We start from the raw sequence: 22500 nt of genomic DNA on the forward strand, positions 1-22500 counted from the left end.
GGGGATATGACCGAATGTGTCAGCATGGCCACCAGTGGACCACCAGTTGGGGGTCATGGGCTAAAGTTGAGCCACCAAGTCACAAAGAGGCAACAAGCATGGCTGTAATTCTACGTGGACCTCGTGCCATTCACTGCCGTGTCCAACGTGGCCTGCAAAGGTCTCCGCTCACTTTGTGCCGTGACTTACCTCAATCTCCTTCCTGGGAGAGAGCTGACAGAGATGGGCTGATCCGCCAAAGTTATGGCACATCTTCACGGGGCCTTTAGCTTCATTCTGAACCAGTTCCTGGTATTGACTGACCACCCTGTAACAGAAAGCGGGCGTTCATTCCTGAGATCAGAACGGTATGCGTGGGTCACTCTCAGCACAGCTCCTCTCATGGGGGTCTTTGTGGGGACAAACAATATGAAAGCCATTTTGGGTCCCCATTGGGATTGAAAAGGGGGGTATAAGTGCATGAAATAAAGCAAAACCAAACAGATATGCGTCTGCCTGGGCACCAAACCAAGGGGGCAGAGGCTTTTCAAAAATTCTTTGGCTGTTTATTACATTCAGTCTACTGATTGTGGGACTCAAGGGAAATAATATGCAAAACCCATTGTGCAAAATATTACGGGCCCTAGAAAACTACTGATGCTCAGGAGAAAGATGGACACACGCATCGGGAACCCTGCTGTTTGTTGGGGTCTCTAACTGCTTCCTCTGACCCGCTTGGCCGAGGGAACCTATGCGTGTGGGGGGAGCATGTGTGAGGCCTGGCATCCTCTGATGTGGAAACGTCACACAGACCCCGCTCCCAGCAGCCACAGCTTGAAAGCAAAAGAAAACAGTAGACTGGAAGTGCCAAACATCCAGACTCTAATCTGGTCTGCAAGCAACTGGCCTTTCTTGGCTGTGCATTATGTCCATCCTCCCCCCCCCCCCAAGTGCCAATGTGTAAAGGGTCATGGAAGTGGGAGGGTGGGCAAGGCAAAGATGCTTTAAGAAAACTCCAGGCCGTTCGGAGGGGGGGGTAGTCCTGGCCAGCCCCCTGGAGCCACAGTGGCACCCCTTTGCTCTCTCTCCATGCTGGGAGCCCTGATGCCAAATGCGAGCGCCTTCCTGTGGAATGAGAGATGGCTGCCTTGGCTAGTAAGCAAGAGCCACAGCCGCGGCACAATTTGTTTTGCAGCCTCTCCCTGCAGGGACTGAGGAAGAAGATGTGCCTCGCCACCACCGTGTCACTCCAGTGCACCTGCTGAAGGGGACGGAGTGGCCAAGCACTCACTTCCAACTTGAAGAAGGGACATCCCTGGTGGAGCCCAGCTGAACTACGCCGGACACACTTCACCCCTTCAGCCCAGCCGGGCCTCCAGCATGGGAGGGGGGCAGTCTGGACTGACTAGCCCAGGGGCTAGATCTTGCACCCCTCCTCAGGCAGCCCAGTTCCCCAGCTGGAGCCCCCCCTCTCCTCGACTAGATCATGGGCATCCGACTGTGGATGCCAACTCCCTTAGGAAATTCCTGGAGGGTTTTTTGTTTTTGGGGGGGAGCCTATTTTGAGTACGAAATAACATTGTTAATTGGGTTTTCCCATGTTCTGTTTCAAGTTTCTATCTCTGGTACCTGGCACTGCATTTTATGGTACACCTGGCCCAGCCGACAAAGTGGAATTCATGTCAGTGCTAGGCCTTGTAACAAATAACATTTCTGCAAGAGGCACTGTATTAACAAAGCCCTTGGAAAGCAGACATGTCCCACCCAAAAAAGTCTAATTGCAAGAATTGAGTCATTCAGTTAAAACACTTACCTGTCTGCTTCTGACTTTGAACCAATCAGAAAACTGCAAGAGAACATACAATACAGGCTTCAGATGGGGAGGCCAGATAAACTTATGTGATTAAGAAGCTGCTTCTTAGTTACTTCAAGAAGTGTAGCAAATTACATATGGTGGAATTTGACACTGTGGCTATTTAGCACATGATGAAGCTCCAAGACACCATCGACCACTGAATCCGAGCACCAGGAGGCAACATAAGGGGAAGGCCTCAGTCTCTATGACGTTGGCCTTTCAGAGGAAATGGCTGGCTACTGTGTGAGTCAGGAGGCTGGACTAGATAGACCCCTGGTCTGATCCAGCAGGACTCTTCCGATGTTCTTATGAAGGCCTTATCCTCTCTGCCTTCCAGAAGAAATGGCTGGCCCCTGTGGGAGGCAGGATGGTTGGCTAGAAGGACCACTGGTCTGATCCAGCAGCGTCCTTCTTATGCTCTAATGAAGGCCTTGGCCTCTCTGCCCTGCTGTGGGCCCTCCAGAGGAACTGGCTGGCCCTGTGCAAGGTAGGATGCTGGATTAGATGGACCAGTGGTTTGATTAGCAATTTTGACTCAGAAAAGAGCAACGATGAGAAAGTGAAAGCTGAAGCACCAGTGTCCTGGACCGCCCCGAGGAAGGACAGGAGGCTGTTGTCACCTGAGTAGGACCTGCCCTAGCAGTTGCTCCCTGCAAGGTGGCTTCCTTTATTCCTCCCTGAAAGGCCCCATCGCCAGCACTGATTCTGCTCTCTGAGCCATCAGGGCCCTCAAGCCAGGAGGCCCCTGCTATAGGCCCACCTGAAGCCAGATGCGCCACCTCCTTCCCCAGGAGTGGGGAAAGAGCTATGGCTGAAGCCTGGACCAGCAGGGCAGCAGAGAGCACCTGGAAGCCCAAGAGGGACCAATGAGCCAATGCACAATGTGGACCCTGCTACTCCTACTCCTCATGAGTAGAGGAGCCTAACACTGGGCCAAGAATCATCTGCCTAGAACACCCCTATGGAAGCCTGCAATGATGTGGGGCTAACTGGCCTACCAAACGGCTTGGGTGTGCAAGGCCAGTCCCTGGACCCTGGACTTCCTTTTGGACTTTGCTCCTGGACGACATTGCCTGACGCCAGACCTTGGACATGACTCCATCGATTTGGGGTTTTTAATTGCCACTCACCTCAAGGGTCTTGCGGCGACTTGCAACATTAAAACCAAAATACATAAAACCAAAATAAAAACAACCGACACTTATAAGGTATTAACAATAAAATATTAATAATGATAATATAATAATAACCACCTTTTTTATAGCCTACCCTTCCCGGTTGACTTAAAACACATGGCTGTCACCATAGCACTATTTAAGCAGACTAAACATGTGCCAATCGTCCAACGGCCACCCTCAATAATTCAGCTTGGCAGGTCCTGTGGAAACTGAACTACTCCGGCAGGGCACAGGTGTCACTTGAGGGTGCCTTCCACTGGGCAGGGGCCACCACGGAGAAGTCCCTTCCCTTAGTGACAGCTAACTGAGCCTTCCTGGGGCCACATGTCTGCAAGAGTCCTCTAAACGATGACCAACGAGGGGGCAAATGGTTCTAAGGGAAGCAACAGTCCTGTAGGTATGAGAGTCGCAGGCCACTGAGGGTTTTGAAGGTTCACACCAGCACCTTGAATTGGATCTGGAGACAAATTGGTAGCCAGTACAGTTGTTGCAGACCTGGAGAAATATGACCTGCCCATGTTGTTCCAGTCAGGAACTTTCTGGGACACCTGCAGTTTCCGAAGCATTTTCAAGGGTAGTCCTATATAGAGTGAATTGCAGTAGTCCGATCTGGAGGTGGCCACTCCATGGATCAATGGGGCAAGGTCTGACCCAGGCAAATAAGGAGCCAGAAGGTGGACCTGGGGCAGGTAAAAAAAATGCTTACCACACTACCATGGACCCTTGTTTCTCCAGTTATAGGGCCAAATCAAACCACATCTCTTGACCACATCTCTAGAGTGTCTATAGTGGTCAACTGGACACCATTGAGTCCATAACCCCACTGCTGGGCCACGTGTCCCAGTTGCTGGGGAACCCTGTAGCCACCAATGATTCTTGCCCCGCCCTGCATGCAGTGAGTTGGAAAACCTGGCAACAGAAAGAACAATAGAAAGGACAGCTGGACCACAGCAACCACGTCCACAGCGATGGCAATGCCTGCAGGCGGGGCATGCAATGGGAGGCAGAGTCATGAGAACGGAGGACTGCATGGCTGCTGAAAGCACAAGCAGATGAAGGCTCCTTTGGAGAGCCAGCGGGGTGCAGAGGCTAAAGAGCAGTCAGTGGTCTCTGCTCTGGAGAGCCGGGTTTGGTCCCCTACTCCTCCTGCACAGGCAGCCAGCCGGATGGATGCCCTTGGACCAGTCCCAGTTCTTAGAGTTGTTCTCTTAGAGTCCCACTTACCTCACAGGGCATTTGTTGTGGGGAGAGGAAGGGAAAGGGGTTTGAAACTTGCTTTAGGACTCCTTTGGGGAGTGAAAGAAAACCAGCTCCTGTCTCTTTCCACCCCATTCAGTAGGAGCCGCCCAAAACGCTGGGAGGGAAAGGGGCTTCTTGTTCACCCCCTCCCTTCGCATCTAACATCTTTAAACCGCCTGTGGCGCTGCGGGCGCCACGGACGAAATAAATGGTTAAGCCGTTCTGAGGCGGGATGTGTCCGTGATGAGGAAGGGTCCGAATTGGACCCTTCCTCAGGACAGACAATCGGAGGGACCAATTGGTCTGATTGGTCCCTCTGATTCCCAGCCCCAGCAACTGCGAGCCGCGCACAACGTGGCTCGCAGTTGCTCCCGGCCTGACGCCGCGAGTTGCTCCCGGCCTGACGCCTCTTGCCGCGTCAGGCCACCACCCGAGGGAGCCCCCGGCAGTCGCCCCGTCGGCCCACGACCAGCACGGAGGTCGCCCACTTGGAGCGGCTGAACAGAGCTGTCGGGAGTTGGGGATAACTAAGCCCCTGCGGCCCCCGTGGAAGTCTCCTGATTCTGAGCAGACGCTCCAGCCGGGAAGGACCGCTCTCCCCTGCCGTCCTTCGCCTCGCTGCGCCAGGACCCTCAGGAGACGCCGCCAACGAAAGAGCAGCACTCCGGCCGCTCGCCAGCCGCTCGCCGAAAGACCAAGTCTCCAGTCGCTCGCCAGCCGAAAAGGTAGTCCCCCCCCCCCCATTCTCACTCCTGGGGGCTGCTAGCGCCCATTGCATTTTTGCGTGCAATGGGCTTTTTGGCTAGTTCTCTCCATAAAAGGCAACTTGCATAGGCAGAGGGACAATCTAACTATATTTTAGAACAGCACCCAGCTACCCCCATTTCCAATATTCTATATAGAAAGAAAACATGAAAAAACTTCAACAGCAGGAATTTGACTGAGAGGATACCAGCTTTGTAAGAAAGTAAGAAGAGGCTTGCAGGATCAGACGACTGGTCCGACCGGTCCCACAGGGCACTACGGCCGAGGCCTTCTCCTTGTGCTGCCTCCTGGCATTATGCCTCGCGGCTGCCCCCAAACACGGAGGTTCCCTTCAGTCCCCACGCCTCGTAGCCACCGAGAGACCTGTCCTCCAGGACCCTCATCTCCTCTGGAAGCAACCTTGGCCTCTCACAGCCCCAAGAGTAATCCCCCGCAGCTGAAGACATATGCCACTCACTGGGATGGAGACGCCTGGCTGTCGCCCTCTTCGTCCCCTTTGAGCATCTGGATTTTGCCGTAGTACAAGGGATTCCCCAGCGACTGAAAGACGGTCAGCTTTGTCTTCTGAAGCTGACTGCCAACTTCACATTCAAAGATGTAGTCATCTTTTATCTCCTGCCGGAGGAAAAATGTTTCTGTAAGTGGCCAGTCTCCAAAAGTGCACGGGCCTGGGGGGGGGGATTTCGAAAGGAGGCCTGGGCCCACAAAATCCCTGACTGCTGTGACTCAAGAAATGGCCTCGCGCAAGGTTCTGGTATTGACTGCAGCTGCCTTTGTCAGCAAGGGTCCTTCACAGGAACAGCTATTCCGCAGGCCTGGAAGATCGTATTTTTCTTTTTTGCTGGCAGACAGAGGCAATACGAGGGGAGGAGAACATGCATGCCCCTCCTTTCTCCTGGTCCGAATGGATGGAAGTTTATAATGTGAAGGCTTCTTATGCTGCAGTAATCAGGAAAATCTTTTAAGATATGGAAGGGGAAATGCAACAGAAATCGGTTATGGACGTAATCGTCGACTGGCAAAATGTAAAGGACACAAGTTGTCAACATGCAGGAGGTCCATCCTTCACTAGTGAGCCACTCTCTGTACAGCAGCAGTCCCTTTTCTAGGTTGAGGACTGCTTCCGGGGGTGGGGGAGAGCTAGCGGCCCATGTGCTGTGCACACGCAGCAGTGCTGGGCGAACGCACATGTGCGGAGCTGCCACACATGCGTGTTTGCATCCACCGGTATGTCGGCGGCCGCGCCTGCCTCTCCCCCCCCCCCCGCAGCAAGAAGCTTGCCGGGCCGTGAGCGAAGGGGCCGCTTTGGCGGTTGCTTCGCTTGCAACCTGGCGAGCTTCTCACTGTGGGGGGCGTGGCTGCCATGGCGTGGCTGCAGGCGTGGCTGCCACCGGCCCGGTACCGAGGCCTTCATGGCCCGGCACCAGGCCACAGACCAGGGGTTGGGGACCACGGCTGTATAGTATGACTGCGGCCAGCAAGGAGAACGCACCAGCATTGCAAGGTGATATCTCTGTTATTTTATTGATGATTTCAAAACTTTTAAAACCTATAGTTTCATCTTATCGAGATCTTTAATTTGACACAAAAATAACTGGATGTTTAAAAGCCAAAATTCTTTGTAAAACAGAAGTTCAAGTAATACATCATTTTAATGTTTGATGTTTTTACATACATCTTATGTGATACTTGCACCTTTTTAACACAAGAAAACAGTGAGGTGAAGCACCCTAACTTCCCTCAAGGGTGAATGTGATTTAGAGGGCACAGAAATCATGGACAGCGGTCAACCAACACCTATTACAGTGTGAATGCTAATGCACATGGGCCCCGCCTGGTGGAATGAGCTCACGGCAGAGATCAGGGCCCTGCCAGAGCTAAAACAGTTCCGCAGGGCCTGCAAAAGGGAGCTCTCCTGCCAGGCATTTGGCTGAGGCCAGGTGACCAGCAATATCTACAGGGCCCCCGCTCCTTCCCTCCTGAAAAATCCACCCATGAATTCATCTCTGAACCTGTTTGCATTGTTATACTCTGTTACCCCTCTTATAGGTTAATGTCATTATTATTATATTATTATTATTATCATTATTATTATTAAAAACTAAGTTCCATGTACTGTTTTCTGCGCTTTATGTAAACTACCCTGAGCCTCAGGGTAGGACGGTATATAATTACAATAAATAATAAATAATACTAAAATAATAAATAATACATCTTTATATTGAATTCTATTACACCATATGGTTTAAATATGACCTGGGATTTCTTGTTTTTGTGAATAAGCTGGCGGTAGATGAGGCTACATTTTTTTGATCATAGAATCATAGAGTTGGAAGGGGCCATACAGGCCATCTAGTCCAGCCCCCTGCTCAACGCAGGATCAGTCCTAAGCATCCTAAAGCATCCAAGAAAAGTGTGTATCCAACCTTTGCTTGAAGACAGCCAGTGAGGGGGAGCTCACCACCTCCTTAGGCAGCCCATTCCACTGCTGAACTACTCTGACTGTGAAAAATTTTTTTCCTGATATCTAGTCTATATCGTTGTACTTGAAGTTTAAACCCATTACTGCGTGTCCTCTCCTCTGCAGCCAATGGAAACAGTATCCTGCCCTCCTCCAAGTGACAACCTTTCAAATACTTAAAGAGGGCTAACATGTCCCCTCTCAACCTCCTTTTCTCCAGGCTGACCATTCCCAAGTCCCTCAACCTATCTTCATAGGGCTTAGTCCCTTGGCCCCAGATCATCTTCGTCGCTCTCCTCTGTACCCTTTCAATTTTATTTATGTCCTTCTAGAAGTGAGGCCTCCAGAACTGCACACAGTACTCCAGGTGTGGTCTGACCAGTGCCGTATACAATGGGACTATGACATCTTGTGATTTTGATGTGATGCCCCTGTTGATACAGCCCAAAATGGCATTTGCCTTTTTTACCGCTGCATCACACTGCCTGCTCATGTTTAGTTTACAATCCACAAGTACCCCAAGGTCTCGTTCACACACAGTGTTACCTAGAAGCGTATCCCCCGTCCAGTAGGCATACTTTTCATTTTTCTGACCCAGATGCAGAAATTACACTTATCTTTATTAAATTGCATCTTGTTCTCATTTGCCCATTTTCCCATTGTGTTCAGATCTCGTTGAACTCTGTCTCTATCTTCCGGAGTATTTGCCAGTCCTCCCAATTTGGTGTCATCTGCAAACTTGATGATTAGTCCCGCCACCCCCTCATCTAGATCATTAATAAATATGTTAAAAAGTACCAGATCGAGCACCAATTTACTTGGATTTTAGTAAAGGTTTTGATAAGGTTCCCCATGATGTTCTGATGGATAAATTGAAGGACTGCAATCTGGATTTTCAGATAGTTAGGTGTATAGGGAATTGGTTAGAGAGCTGCACTCAAAGAGTCGTTGTCAATGGTGTTTCATCGGACTGGAGGGAGGTGAGTAGCGGGGTACCTCAGGGCTCGGTGCTCCCCCTCACTGGCAGTCTTCAAGCAAAGGTTGGATACACACTTTTCTTGGATGCTTTAGGATGCTCTGGGCTAATCCTGCGTAGAGCAGGGGGTTGGACTAGATGGCCTGTATGGCCCCTTCCAACTCTATGATTCTATGAGTCTATCACTGCAGATGGGGACCGCAGCAACGAAATTAAAAGACGCTTGCTCCTGGGGAGGAAACTTATGGCAAATCTAGACAGCATCCTAAAAAGCAGAGACATCACCCTGCCAACAAAAGTGCGTTTAGTCAAGGCTATGGTCTTCCCAGTTGCACTGTATGGCTGTGAAAGTTGGACCATAAAGAAGGCCGAGCGTCAAAGAATTGAGGCTTTTGGTGCTGGAGAAGACTCTTGCGAGTCCCTTGGACTGCAAGGCGAACAAACCGGTCAGTCCTAGAGGAGATCAGCCCTGACTGCTCCTTAGAAGGCCAGATCCTGAAGCTGAAACTCAAATCCTTTGGCCACCTCATGAGAAGGGAGGACTCCCTGGAGAAGAGCCTAATGCTGGGAGTGATTGAGGGCAAAAGAAGAAGGGGACAACAGAGAATGAGGTGGCTGGATAGTCATTGAAGCAGTAGGTGCAAACTTAAATGGACTCCAGGGAATGGTAGAGGACAGGAAGGCCTTGAGGATCATTGTCCATGGCGTCGTGATGTGTCAGACACGACTTCGCACCTAACAACAACAAATGCTTCCTGTGTTGCCATATGATAAGCCATACAGTTCCTGATGTTCTCATCTCTTGGAACAAGAAGCCTCTGAATGGTGGGGAATATTCATATGGCTAGTCTGCCGTTACTCACGTGGGTTGGCCAAACGCTCGGCTGTGAGTCATCGGGTTTGATAGACTTCTCCACTTTGGCATATTTTTCCACCTTCAGGAACATCAGGGAACAATGAGTTAATGTTTCAGATGTAGCTTCCAGTTTAAATTAGCTTGAAGCAATAATTAAATGGGTCAATTTTCTTTCTGTTAACATTCCATTTATATTCAGTGGATCTTCCCTGCTTTCCATCTTGTGCATCACCCGAAAATTCTCCGCAGGGCGGTGCAGGTATCTGGGCCAACCCTCGCCCCATCGAGCCCAGCAATCCTCAGCCTGTTGTGTTAGGGGAAAAGTTCTGGCCCATTCCCCCTTTGTCCTGCAGGGAGACCTTCCTGCAGGTGAGGCCCTTCCAACCACGCCAGTTTAAACCCAACCCACTGGCTTTCAGTCAGCTTCCCATTGGTTATTTATGAACTTAATTTATACCACAAGGGGTTTACAGCCTTCTAGCCTCAAAACAACAACTCTGTGAGGCAGGTGAAGCTAAGAGTGTGAGACTAGCCCATGGCTGCCCAGTAAGCTCCCAGGGCAGAGTCGGGATCCTAGCCTGGCTGCTAGCATCAGCTCCCAGATCCTAGCCTGACTGCTACACCAGGTGTCCCCAACATGGCACCATGGCACCAGAGAGTGGGTGGGACTTGTGTCCAGCAAGGCTTCTGATTGCCCCCTGGAGAGCTGTGCACATTAAAACAATGTTGCATTGGTGGCAGCTGCTGTTGACCTTCTCTTTTCCAGGATGTTTTTTAAAAATTACTCCCCTTGTTCCCTGCACCTTCCTTGGTGTGTGGCTCTCCCTCTCATCACAGCCATTTTGTGGCTGGCTCCACCTCCTGTGAGGATGACCCTCTTTTGGTTGCATCCAGAACCAGCTTGGTGTCATGGTTAACAGTGGCAGCTTCACATCTGGCATACCGGGTGTGAATCCCCGCTCCTCCTCCACATGCAGCCAGCTGGGTGACCTTGGGCTCATCGCAGTCCTGATAGTGCTGTTCCTACAGAGCAGTAATATCAGGGCTCTCTCAGGCTCACCTACCCCTCAGAGTGTCTGTTGTAGGGAGAGGAAGGTGGTTAGAAACCACTTTGAGTTTTCTTTGGGCGGTGGAAAGCAGGATATAAAAAACCAACACTTCTGTCTCTTCCACTATTCCACACTGGCTCTTTTTACGCAGGTCTTGAAATTCCTTCCCTTCTAGACCAGGGGTAGACCAGACTAGTCCCTTCTAGACCAGATGGACGGCATTCGCTGGCAGGGGCTCCTGGGAATTGTAGTCCATGGACATCTGGAGGGCCGCAGTTTGACTACCCCTGTTCTAGACATTCAGAGCAGCCACAAACAGCTGTTCTTACCCTATTTGCAATTATTTCAACTGTCTGTTCCAAATAACGCAATTTGTTTTTGTGTCTGATAAAGGGAGATTCGTTCTAAGACTGTTAACTTTGTTTTAATGATTGTTGGAGAAACTAGTGGGGGGAAAAACTCTGTAAGTGCAAAAGGAAACTGCAAACTTACATCCACTTCAGACGGTGCAGCCAAATGGCAGGGGTTCTGCTTCCACATATCCACGCACTGAAAACAAAAACAGCCAGCAAAGACACATGAGCAACAGCCGCCAGGGTAGATGAGCATATCTGTGCAACCGGCAGGATTAAGCCTCCCAAAAAACATGCATACATTTCCAGCTTTGGAGACTTTCAGGTCATACTGCTGGCCTCCTTTCCTCTCCTTTCTCTTTTGCAAATAGTCAAGCAAACGGAGCTGGGGTGGAGTCGGACAATGCGACACCTCGTGCTGCCTATTCAGAGCCGCTCGGGAATGCCTTTTGAAACACCTGCAAGACATCGAAAGGTTAGCTGCATAGGGGCAGGAATTGCAGTTGCCTAAGCCCAAATCCACCCAAGGGTTTACTGAATATGCCGCTTTTCTCTACCAGAAGAGTCTCAAAGCAGTTTACAGTCACCTTCCCTTCTGTCTTCCCACAACAGGCACTCTGTGAGGGGGGCTGAGAGAAACTTGATATTCCTGCTCGGTCAGAACACCACTATCAGGGCTGTGATGAGCCCAAGGTCACCCAGCTGGCTGCATGTGGAGGAGGAGTAGGGAATCAAACCCGGCTCACCAGATTAGAAACCAGCACTCCTAACCACTGCACCCAGCTGGCAGAGAAAAGAGGGGAATGGTTATGTACCGTTTCATGGGCCGCGTGTTCATTTTCTGTTTGTTATATAAGAGTCTGTTGGCTGTGCAGGTCACAGCAATGGACGGATCCAGGCACAAAGGTTCCGCTGTCGCCAGGATGAGTTGGCTTTCCAGTAAGAGCTTATCTTCCTTGAAAACAAACACAGGAGACTTCTAAAATGCCAAAGAAACGCTAGGCACATTTAACTGGGAGTGAGCAGGACAGAGTTTGGCCACCCTGGCTTCAGACCAACACGCCTACAAACAGGAATCTAACTGCCTTATTGCCATCAATATACAGAGCGACTGATACTCAAATATCTCAAAATAAATAATCTTAAAATACGCAAACGCTATGATGTTTCATTCCTTTTCTGGGTTTTATCCTAACAAAGAATATCAAAAAATAGGGATTACACATTTCTTATGCACACGGTTATCTGCTAGATTCTAACGGCTTCAGTCCAGCTTTGAGCGACTATGTTTGCTCAAAAGGAAGGCAACCCTGAATATAAGACGACTCACCACGAACACTGTCTCAGAAAGCACACAAAGGCCTATAACTTGAATAAAACTCTGTTGGTCTTGAAGGGGCCACTGAACTCTAACTATGCTTACTCTAAACATGTTGGCCCGAACTGTACATTGTACTTGAATTTAAAAAGCACCCCCCCAAAAAATAAATGGTAGAATTGGGGGAAAAAGAATAATCTTGCATTTGGGTAAATACTGTGTGTGTGTGTGTGTGTGTATATGTATGTATGTATGTATGTATGTATGTATGTATGTATGTATGTATGTATACTGTATATATATATATATATATACTGTATTTAGTTAGTATGCACCCTTGCTGTTTCAAGACGCTGCTCACACCTGGTCCCAGACAAGTTACAACCCTATCAATATTAATTTCAGAAGGCCATATTAATCTGTTACCCCTTTGTTCTTCACCTCTCCCTGAGGCTGTTCTGTCGTGGCTCTCAGGACATTGTTTGGCCTGTTCAAATGACAGACCTCATGCTGGCCTCTAGAAGCAGCCTCCTTGGTCTTTTTTCTGGGGAGTAGGGCCCAGGCTGTCAACTGTTCCCATACCTTCCCGGCCATACTCATGACTTCTAACTTAATGGAATATTCCTTTACAAGACAAGAGTTCCCTTTGCACAGAAAACGTCACAGCAGGGAAAAAGGGGGTCCTAGCACGAGTTTGTCCCTGCTCATTTCTACCTGGAGGGAATATCTTTTGGTAAAGAGAACTTCTTTGTGTTTAGCAACCTGGTGATAAGTAACCTTCTGTGGTGCTGGCTTTGCCTGAGGCTGAAGTCAGGCTGAGTAAGCAACAGCCTAGAATATCAAAATGGATTTAAAGCCACCCCTACGATCACCCGTGATGTTGCCGGATCTGTTACCTGTGTCCACTTGTGGTTGTCGCTTGTTATGGAATGCACGTCACAAACCAAGGTCTGGGAGAGGAGGGGGAAAAAGAGAAAATAAACAAATTTCGAAAGTTTATTCAGCTAGTTAAACAGTTCAGACGTAGAAATCAGAGCAGAAAAAGAGAACAAGGGAGAACTTGCTGAGCTCCACAGAAAGATGCCTGATGCCCTTGCCATCCAGAAGTAGCTTCCGATAAAAAGAGGCCAAACTTTTTATCCCTTATGAAAACAGTGTCTCAAGTAATGTGTTTGGATTCACTTTCTTTGAAGCCCAGGAGAATGTGGGGATACCTGAAGCACTCACCTGCATCGTGGGGTGCAGGAGAACGTGTCTGCTTTGGTACGTTGCAGATTTCAGACTTCCGGACTGGCGATAGTCACGGATTTCTGTTATGACGCAGCCACAATGGAAAATATTAATCTGTTTGAAGGCAAGCAAATGTGTATTTCTGAGTCGGCAAAGGATACTATTTTCAGACCTACAGTACCTATAGGACATTTTAAAGACCTTGGTGGACAGTAAATGCCCCCAAGTGGCTTCAGAGTCATGGTGACCCTATGAATTCTTGGCTTACAAAATATTTCCATCACTGACAGCTTTGCTCAAGACTCGCAAACTGAGCTCTGCAGCTCCCTTGACTGAGAAAAGACAGGCAAAAAGCTGGGGGATTTTATACTCCACTTTTCACAACCTAAAGGAGTCCCAAAGTAGCTTACAAAAATACTTTTCCCTTCCTCTCCCCACAACAGACACCCTGGGAAGCAGGTGGAGCTGAAAGGGCTCAGACAGAACTGTTCTGTGAGAACAAGAGAACTGTGACTAGCTCAAGGTCGCCCACCATGCTGGCTTTATACACTCATACACTTGCAGCAAATTACCAATTTTTAGTATCTCAAAGTTTTAAGACCACAAAGGGCTACCTTGTAAACTCAGTATTTTTATTCTATTAATTCTCCACAGCATCCATTAATTCAATGAATGCCGGCTTCTAAATATAAGAAATGTTCTTCTCAAGACCCACCCTTTAGGGCAGGGGTAGTCAAACTGCGGCCCTCCAGATGTCCGTGAACTACAATTCCCATGAGCCCCTGCCAGCATTTGCTGGCAGGGGTTCATGGGAATTGTAGTCCATGGACATCTGGAGGGCCGCAGTTTGACTACCCCTGCTTTAGTGAGTGAAGCGACTCTTCCATCTACAAAAGCCAAACCCTGCTTTGTACCACCTAGGAAATCAAGGGCGGAACCTTCCAAGCATCCAACAGGCAAAACCTTGGCTAGCCTAACTGTGCTTCTGTCCTCCCCATACTCTTTCCTGATGAACATGCATAGTATTTTTAGAACAGAAAGGCCATCTGACTCGCTGCTGGGGCCACACTTTCCTGAGAGTAAGCCCCGCTGAAGAGACCTGGGTATTATCCTGAGTCAACCTGCCTAAGAAACCCTTTAGGGAATGGTGGGGTAAAAGTCTATAAATGAAGAAAAATAATGGCACCGTCTGAGCAAACTTTGTGACCACCCACTGGCTTTGTAAACCCTTTTCTCCTAGAACGAAAACTACTGGTTTGATGGGTGCTGCTGGACTCAGCGCTTAATTCTGGGGAGAAGATTTCGTGTGCGTACGCACTTCTTAGGTACATCTACTGGTACACAGCAAAGTCTCCCATGCACCCAGACACACGCCCTCCTGCTTTTATTTTCTGCAAGATGTTTTCTCATCAAGTGATGCTATACAAAGTTCAAGTAGTTTTCTGTCATTTTTCTTTTGTAGTTTTTTTAAAAGTGAGAAGTGGTTATAAAAAGCAACTTCCCCCCCAAATGATTTGGTTTCTTCCACCCACCGTCATTCTGCCTCCATACATTGTGCATACATCCCCTACATGCTGGAAGAGAAGAGGAAAGGGAGACAATGGAGCGCGTAGTTAAAGCTGCTCGTATGACCCCCTCACTACGGACAAGGCCTTGCGCACTCTTTCAAACCTGAGATTTTTCCAGGAGATCGACTAAGATGGGGGGCAGCTCCTCATTATCCAAGTATTCAAGCAGTTCTCCCTCTTCATAGGAAAGCCGAATGGTTTCTGAATCTGTGAGGAAGCCAAAATATTTCAGCAAGAACCTGATAAAACGTTTTGGAGCCATGACCAGTTCAGCAAAAAAACTAATACTGGCTCAGACCTGGCTCATAAAATCACAATTTTACTACATTGGAAACCTCCTTCGTCCCAAGACTGGCAAACTAAGAATGTTTTAGAAAGTGAAAGACCCATCAGCCAAAAAAGACCAGAAGAAAACCAAGTTGCTGATGGCTGTGAATGGAAATTTCTTTATTTATGTATAGCCCAAAGTGTACAGTCAGTCCAGCCAACATGACACCAAAGTTCTTAATACCAAGACGTATAAACAAAATGCATGACTGATATTTTATATGCAAAATTCACTTAAGTCATATGTGCAGGCTGACAATTAAATCCAACAATTAAATCTCTAAATACCTACCTCAAAATGTCCAATGAACCAATATCGGTTCCTCACTTTTAAACCGAGTGGGGGATCCTGTAGTATAATCCTACAATGTGGTCCCCCCTCTAATCCAATTATTCTGATCTTTAGGTGTTTCCAAGACATTATACAACACACAAAAATTTCTTATTTTATTCAACCTGCTCTGCAAGGGAGACAGGGGGAGGGCAGTGGGTTCGGTCTTGCTCACTTGCTCTCTTGGCCTCACTGCTCCGGGCTGCCCCCCCCCCAATGTCCTCTATCACCTCTAGGCCACCCCCAGAGCCCTCCCTGCCTTGTCCCTCACTTTTCCTTCCTCTCCCCGCACCTTCCCCTCAGTATGCTACCACCCCCCTCCTCCAAGAACCCCTCATCAGCTCCACAACAACTTCCACTGCATCCCCCCCCTCCCCCAGGGTGCTGCATAAGATGTTTCACATTAAAAAAAAAGTCAGCCCACTGCACAAGCAGCTCAGGTGAGCGTCATAAAGCACTGCTTGAAGGAAGGTGCAACTAAAAGGCCCGCATCACCCCCCTACGCAGACACTTTACCTGAGCCATTCTTCCCCCTGAGCATCAGCGAGTAGCCCTCGTTGCCGGGATACAGGTTCACCACCAGGCACGACAGCGCCTCTTGCATCACGAGCTTCTCCAACAAGTTCACGTTCCGTCTCAGCTTCTGCTTTAGAACAGGCAGCGCTCGTGAAGATGGCCAACGAGGCTACTGGTTGCATTCAGAGCCCATCGCTTTCTCCTCACAAGTCCCCTGTGCCCAACTGATATCCTGCTCGTCGGGCAGAACTGAAACCCTGGCCTACAGCCCACTCGCTTTCCACACCACCACCCCCAAGTGCTCTCCTCATTGTGGCCCCCCCCCCCAGGGTGACATTTGCTCCCAGGTGAAACCACAGTCCTCAGCACACCCTTCCCAGAGGTCAAGAGAAGCCCTCCAGGTGCTGGCCGGCAACCTTCCACTACGACAACTGATCTCTAGGTGACCGAGATCGGCTAACCGGGAGAAAATGGTCGCTTTGGAAGGTGGACTCTATGGCACTGTGAATCCCACTGAAGACACTTCCCAACCCGGAGCTGACATCCCTCCTCCCTCTTTCACCAGTGGAAAAGCTAAGAGGAGACAACCCACTTTGTCCAACAGACCATTAGGTAAGATACTAAAGATCTTCAGACTGTGGGATTTTTTTTTATCAGGAGATGCTTTATGGTTGCTGCATTCTTGTCACAATTTGGAAGCCTGTCTGCAATGCCTTTTATTGAGACCAGCTCAAATGTCACTGTCCAGGTTAGCCTGATCTCATCAGACCCTCTGAAGCTAAGCAGGGTCAGCCATGGCGAGTACTTGGAGGGGAGACCTCCCAGGAGCACCAGGGTTGTGAAGGCCGTTTCCCCAAACCCTGCAAATCGCTCAGAAGTGATATTTCCGAAGGGAATAAGAAAACCCCAGAAAGGTTTACTCCCCAAGAAGTGGAAACCCAGCTAACCAGTTTCAATTCATTGTCAGTGAACGTCACTCTGACCAGAATGATGGCTCTTTATCATTTTACTCAGGTATTTTTCCACATCCTTCTCTCATTATCTCTGAACATTTCCAATTATAAAATATTTGGTTCAGTGTAAAGAGCCAGAGTTTGTTGTAGCCTGTCACAAGCAGGGCTCTTGCCGTAATCTATTAAAAGAAGAAACATGGAGCATTGCTTATGTGGCAGGAAACCTCAATATATGAGCCAAGCCCCATTTTAATCCCTTACAATTGGTCCTTTCCTAACCAGGGGATTTAAAGAGAAGCTTGCTGGCTTACAAGGGCCATAGCCAGAGGGGGAAAAAAAAGATCCGTTTTTTTGTACCCTGCTTTTTACTACCTGAAGGAGTCTCAAAGAGGCTTAAAACTGCTTGCCCTTCCTCTCCCCATGGCAAACACCCGGTGCGGTAGATGAGGCTGAGAGAGCTCTGAAAGAACTATGACTGGCCCAAGGTCAACTGGATGGCTTAATATGGAGGAGAAGTGGGGATCAAATCCAATTGTCCAAATTAGACACTGCTGCTCTTAACCATTACACTAAGAGTGCCCATTTCTCTCTCCAGCAAAAACCCACCTGATCATGTCAACCGGACACTGGTGCATTAAGACAGACGGGGGATGGCCAAACAGGATCTCTGACTGAGGAAGCGCCATGAGGCGCAATTCAGATGGCCGTGCAGCAAGAATGGGGTTAGGTGCTGGGTAAATAGACGCTTTCTTACCTTTATTTCAGGCTCCTTGTCACATTCTTCTAGATAAAGTTCATATAACTTTTGAAAGACGGATTTTCTAAAATTGAAAAGAAAAACACACAGAACACCTGAGTGAATATTATTTCGGCTTAGACAAAATTGGAAGCACTAACAACAGAGTCTTGTGAACACCCTGAAGGCTAAAATTAGCAGTGGCATAGACTTTTCTGAACCAGACGCTGCCATGTCCATCGCAAAAATGGTTGCGTTCATTTGCCAGAGACATGCAGAAGATACCCAACACAGTATAGGGACAAGGGGAGGGAGGAAGATTAATTACAAATTAAAGCCCAAAAGCTCAGCTTTCTGGAACATTGTCCTCTACAGCAGTGGTCCCCAACCCCCGGGCCGCGGCTCCCTCTCACCCCCCCCCCCAAAGTGAGAAGCTCGCCAGGCCGTGAGCAAATCGGCTGCCGAAGTGGCCGATTCGCTTGCGGCCCTGTAAGCTTCTAGCTTCGGGGGGGGGGGGGGGGAGAAGCTTGCCGGGCCTCTTCGGGGGCCGATTTGCTTGGTGAATCCAAAAGACCTTTCATGGCATATAAAAGAAACATCTGCACATGAATAATAATAACTACAAATCCTGAAAGAAAAGGAGATGACAGAGAAGAAATAAATCATAACCAGTTAAGCGTTCCTCTGCAATACGTTTGCTAAGCAAATTCCAATGGCCTAGAATTATTTCTTACATATCCGATTTCCCTTTTGTATCACAGAAGCCAAAAATCCGGCTACTGGTTCTGTTATTTCCAGGGATGTATCAGCTAATAGATGTTGGGTTCTTCTATCCATAGGGCCAAGCAAATCTGCAATAACAGGAAGCTGCTGCAGTATTTCAGGAACAAACTGCTGAACGAAGGCTGATTTGAGTGCTATCAAGTTCCACAGGGAAAAGAAAGCATTTGTCCAGGCTTTCCTTTTGAAAGGGGTTCAGGGGTTTCTGATTCATAGCTGCTGTCAGTCTTGAAACAGCCACAAGATTCCTTATTAGGGGACTTGGCTGTCCCTTTGGGAAAAGCATCACATACTTCCTACCTTCCACTGGATAAATATTTCCGCTTGGGAGGCCTCTGACGAGCACTTTCAATGATATACTGGGCAAAGAAAAAAAGCCACAAAAGACCATGAACTGGCAAATATTGCATTTTATTTGAAACACTTTTATGCCCCCTTGTATGTATGTATATATGTATGTATGTATATTTTGATTAATATCCTGCCATTTTCACAGAGTGACTTGTGGTGGATTACAATCTAAAATCCTCATACAAAACCTATAAGTCTAAAAAATCCCACCCCCAGTAAAACTCAATGACCCACCCAAGTGGCAACCAAGCACCCACCCCTTGGCTCAGACTCATTCGCACGCCCAACCCCAGAGACTGCCTAAGCAGACTTATGTTCCGACTAACTCAGGGAAGGGCCCTGATCTTACATACCCTGGCCTCACCCAAAGACCTGGCAGAAGAGCTCTGTTTTGCAGGCCCTGCAGCATTGAGACAGTTCCATCTGGGCACAAAGCTCACCTGGGAGCTCATTCTACCAGGTCAGGGCCAGGACTGAAAAGGCCCTGGCATGGGTCAAGACCAGGCACACCTCCCTCGGGCCTTTCCACCGTCCCCAAGCTGATGAATGTATGCTAATACCCCTGGCTGAAGCAGGATAACAGTTTACCATACCATACCCTGCTGGGAAAGGGAAACAGCCAATTGGCTAGATCTGAATTGTGTGTGTGTGTGTGTGTGGACTCTTCTCAGGGTGATTATAACAACATTAAAGCAATTTGTACAATCAGAGAACATTTAAAATGATAAAAACCCAGCAAATAGTCCATGGCAAAGGTCCATCTTCAATCCCCACATTCAGAGAGCTTCAGTAGCCATGGCAGCCTTAAAATGATGTGTGTGTTCAAACTTGATGGGAGTCATAAAGTTAGCAAAACCACAATTAGAGAGCTGGCTTTTATTACAATTCTGTAAGTATATTTTAAGCACAGCATGCCTGCAGTGTTAGGACATCCCTGGGAGTGACACCTGCACGCATTTCGGAAGAATATTCAGAGACTTGTCTGGTTTGCAGAAAGGATTAACACTACCTAGGATTTTTTTCTTCCATAGGAAAAAAAAATGCGGAAAACATTATTCTTCAACCCTCAGTTTACACTGTGAGAAATGGCTAGTGAGTTTTTATCGAGAAGGCAGCTGGCTTTTTCCTCTGCAGGGCTGGGGCAATTTATGAGCGATTAAAATTTATTTATTTTTTAATTTGTATCCCGCCCCTCCTGGCATTGCTGTCTCAGGGCAGCTTCCAACATCATTTCAAAAAAACATCTCATGATACACACACCGGTGCATTCTTAAAATTACTCGGTTTTGATTAATTTTAATCTTTTAAATCTGAATTTCGGTATGCTTGGAACTTCTATTGTCTGAGAGAACAACACCAGCAAAGCCAACATGATACACGCGTGACCGCCTTCACGAATATCAAAGGTGGGCTTTCGGGCCCCTTCTCCACTGACCTGCTTGGGAGCCCTGTTTTATTGTGTTGCACTTTAGGTTTGAACAGAACTATTTTCTTGTTTTTACTCATTTATGACAGCTTTCTTATATTTTCAATCCTCTAAGTCCTCTAGAATTTTTGGCTAAACATCCAGAATAAGTTCCTTGCAGTTAGAGCGGTTCCTCAATGGAACGGCTTCCTTGGGAGGAGGTGGGTTTTCCTTCTTTGGAAATGTTAAAGCAGAGGCCAGGTAGTCACCTCGCAGAAATGCTGATTCTGTGAACTCAGGCAGATGGTGAGTGGGTGAGCAGGAGGGATTGTGTCTGTGTTTGGCTCTTGTGGCCCTTTGTTGCTTGCCCAGGGAAATGCTGATCACCACTTTCGGGTTGGGAGGCAGATTTCCTCCAGGCTAGGGATTCTGTTTTTTTGGGGGAAGGGGATCATCTGGGCATAGAATTGGTGTCACTATGGGTGGGCAGGGAGTGGTGAATTTCCTGCATTCTACAGGGGGCTGGACTGAATGACCCTGGAGGTCCCTTCCAACTCTTCTATGACTCTGGTCTCTGGAAAGCCACCGTGCCCATTTGGTCTTATTTTCTGAAGTGTGGCAATGTGGAGGGGAAGTGGTTAAGCCTGCTCTCCATGGGACACAACAGCTCAAAGCTGAAGCTGACATCATCAGCCCAATGCTATTTTACAGGAACAAAGAGGAGGAAGAGTGGCAACTAGGCAGAGCCTCTGAACAAAGTACAGGGTGCTCCATGTGCAACTCCAGTCAGCAGGAGGCACTCTCAGGGCTGCCAGTGACACTGGAGCCAGTTTGATTTGAGTACCCCCAGGGAGAGGATAATGGTCTAAGCTGCTCTGAAGATGAGAAATGATGGATAAATCTTTGAAACAAATATATTCGGACAAAGTGGTTTACTACGTACCTCAGCGCGATCCAATGCCATTTCTAAAACTTGTTGCTGCAATAATGATAAAGAACTCCCTTATAAATCACAGTATTTGATTCTCCAGATCTATAGATTTTTGTACTTTTATCAGATGAGCAATACTATTAATGATTAGGGATTAATAATTTAGCAAGTAAAAGGTCCCCTTCAATAAAAGCAAGCACCTTACTAATCTACAGCTGCACAGCTGAATCTGGAAGTAAAACCCATTAAAACCCATCTATTTCGGAGGTAAGCTGAGTTTGAATCAAGGTGTATAGAACAACTCATCTGCAAATGATACCTTACATTAGGCAAGAATCAGAATCACACAGAGCTGGAAGGGTCCACAAAGGGCCAGTTAGTCCAGCACACACACACCCTCTCAGAGACTTAAAAAGAACACTCTCCAATTTCCTCCAAAAATTCCAATGAAAGAGACTCCACTACCCTCCAAAACAGCATATTTTACCTATGAACAGCCTTCCCCATCAGAAAATGCTTCCTAATATTTAAGCGGAACCTCCTTTCCTGTAATTTGAACCTGTTCCTCTTTGTCCTTGTCTCTAAAGCTGCCATCTACAAGTTGGCCCTCTCTTCAACATGTCTACCTTTTTATACAATGTTTAGATTAATACTTATCTATATGACAAACTGCAAAGGAGAAAAAACAGTTACGGTAAAATAAAAGTACAACACACAGTGGAAAATCTTATTACTACAAATAAATACTCCTGAAAATGCAATCCTATGCAGAGTTACTCCAGTCTAAACCCACTGCTTTTGGTGGGCTCAGACTGCAGTAACTCTGCACAGGACTGGAAGAGGAAATAGTTCAACATTATGCCAAAATTATGCTGCTGACTGTTAAGGCTAACCTGAACTCCTTCCAGGTTGTACCATGTTTTGAAACAAAAAAATAACCCTAGCTTTAAAGGCTGAGTAAAGATGCTTTCAAGCTATGATTAATCAGGTCCCTGGTTAGCCTTAAACTGCTAAAACTGCATTCTTTTCTAGGAAGAGAGTATGGGATTTCTTAAATATGGCAATGTATACAACTAAATCACTCCCATGTAGCTTCTTAATACGCAAAGGAAAACTTTTCAACTGGACTTTGAAAACTAGTCCGGCTCAAGCTCAAAGTTCTGACTCTAACTTTCAAAGCTCTAACTCTCCGGGAGTCTTGCATCTTCTGGGCCACCTTTTCTGCCACATTCCCCAGAGAATTTGCTCAGTACCTCCTTCTCCTCTGCTCCTTAATGACAGAGGCAGGGTAATGTTGTCATCTAAACAAACTGTCTCCAGATAACAAAATGTAATGGCACAAG

At 47.8% G+C, this 22500-nt stretch overlaps 1 protein-coding gene across 9 annotated transcripts in view; it reads right to left on the reverse strand.

Annotated features, from left to right (window-relative positions):
- The window catches only part of SUPT20H (SPT20 homolog, SAGA complex component), a 37348-nt gene that overhangs the window by 12964 nt on the left and 1884 nt on the right, over window positions 1-22500 (reverse strand). For 5 of the 9 annotated variants that reach the window (XM_077346197.1, XM_077346196.1, XM_077346201.1 and 2 more), the window contains exons 3-16: window positions 21170-21205; window positions 18771-18829; window positions 17709-17775; window positions 16002-16131; window positions 14931-15034; window positions 13257-13373; window positions 12926-12979; window positions 11527-11666; window positions 11013-11169; window positions 10851-10907; window positions 9317-9388; window positions 5474-5631; window positions 1793-1825; window positions 190-307 (exon numbers count right to left, since the gene is read on the reverse strand). In XM_077346197.1, coding sequence (XP_077202312.1) covers window positions 190-307; window positions 1793-1825; window positions 5474-5631; window positions 9317-9388; window positions 10851-10907; window positions 11013-11169; window positions 11527-11666; window positions 12926-12979; window positions 13257-13373; window positions 14931-15034; window positions 16002-16131; window positions 17709-17775; window positions 18771-18829; window positions 21170-21205 — 1302 coding nt within the window. The remainder of the gene's footprint in view (window positions 1-189; window positions 308-1792; window positions 1826-5473; window positions 5632-9316; window positions 9389-10850; window positions 10908-11012; window positions 11170-11526; window positions 11667-12925; window positions 12980-13256; window positions 13374-14930; window positions 15035-16001; window positions 16132-17708; window positions 17776-18770; window positions 18830-21169; window positions 21206-22500) is intronic. The other 4 variants (XM_077346203.1, XM_077346202.1, XM_077346204.1 and 1 more) reach the window with 1 other exon arrangement.

This window comes from Paroedura picta, chromosome 7 (genome assembly GCF_049243985.1).
Source record: "Paroedura picta isolate Pp20150507F chromosome 7, Ppicta_v3.0, whole genome shotgun sequence".
Lineage (NCBI taxonomy): Eukaryota > Metazoa > Chordata > Lepidosauria > Squamata > Gekkonidae > Paroedura > Paroedura picta.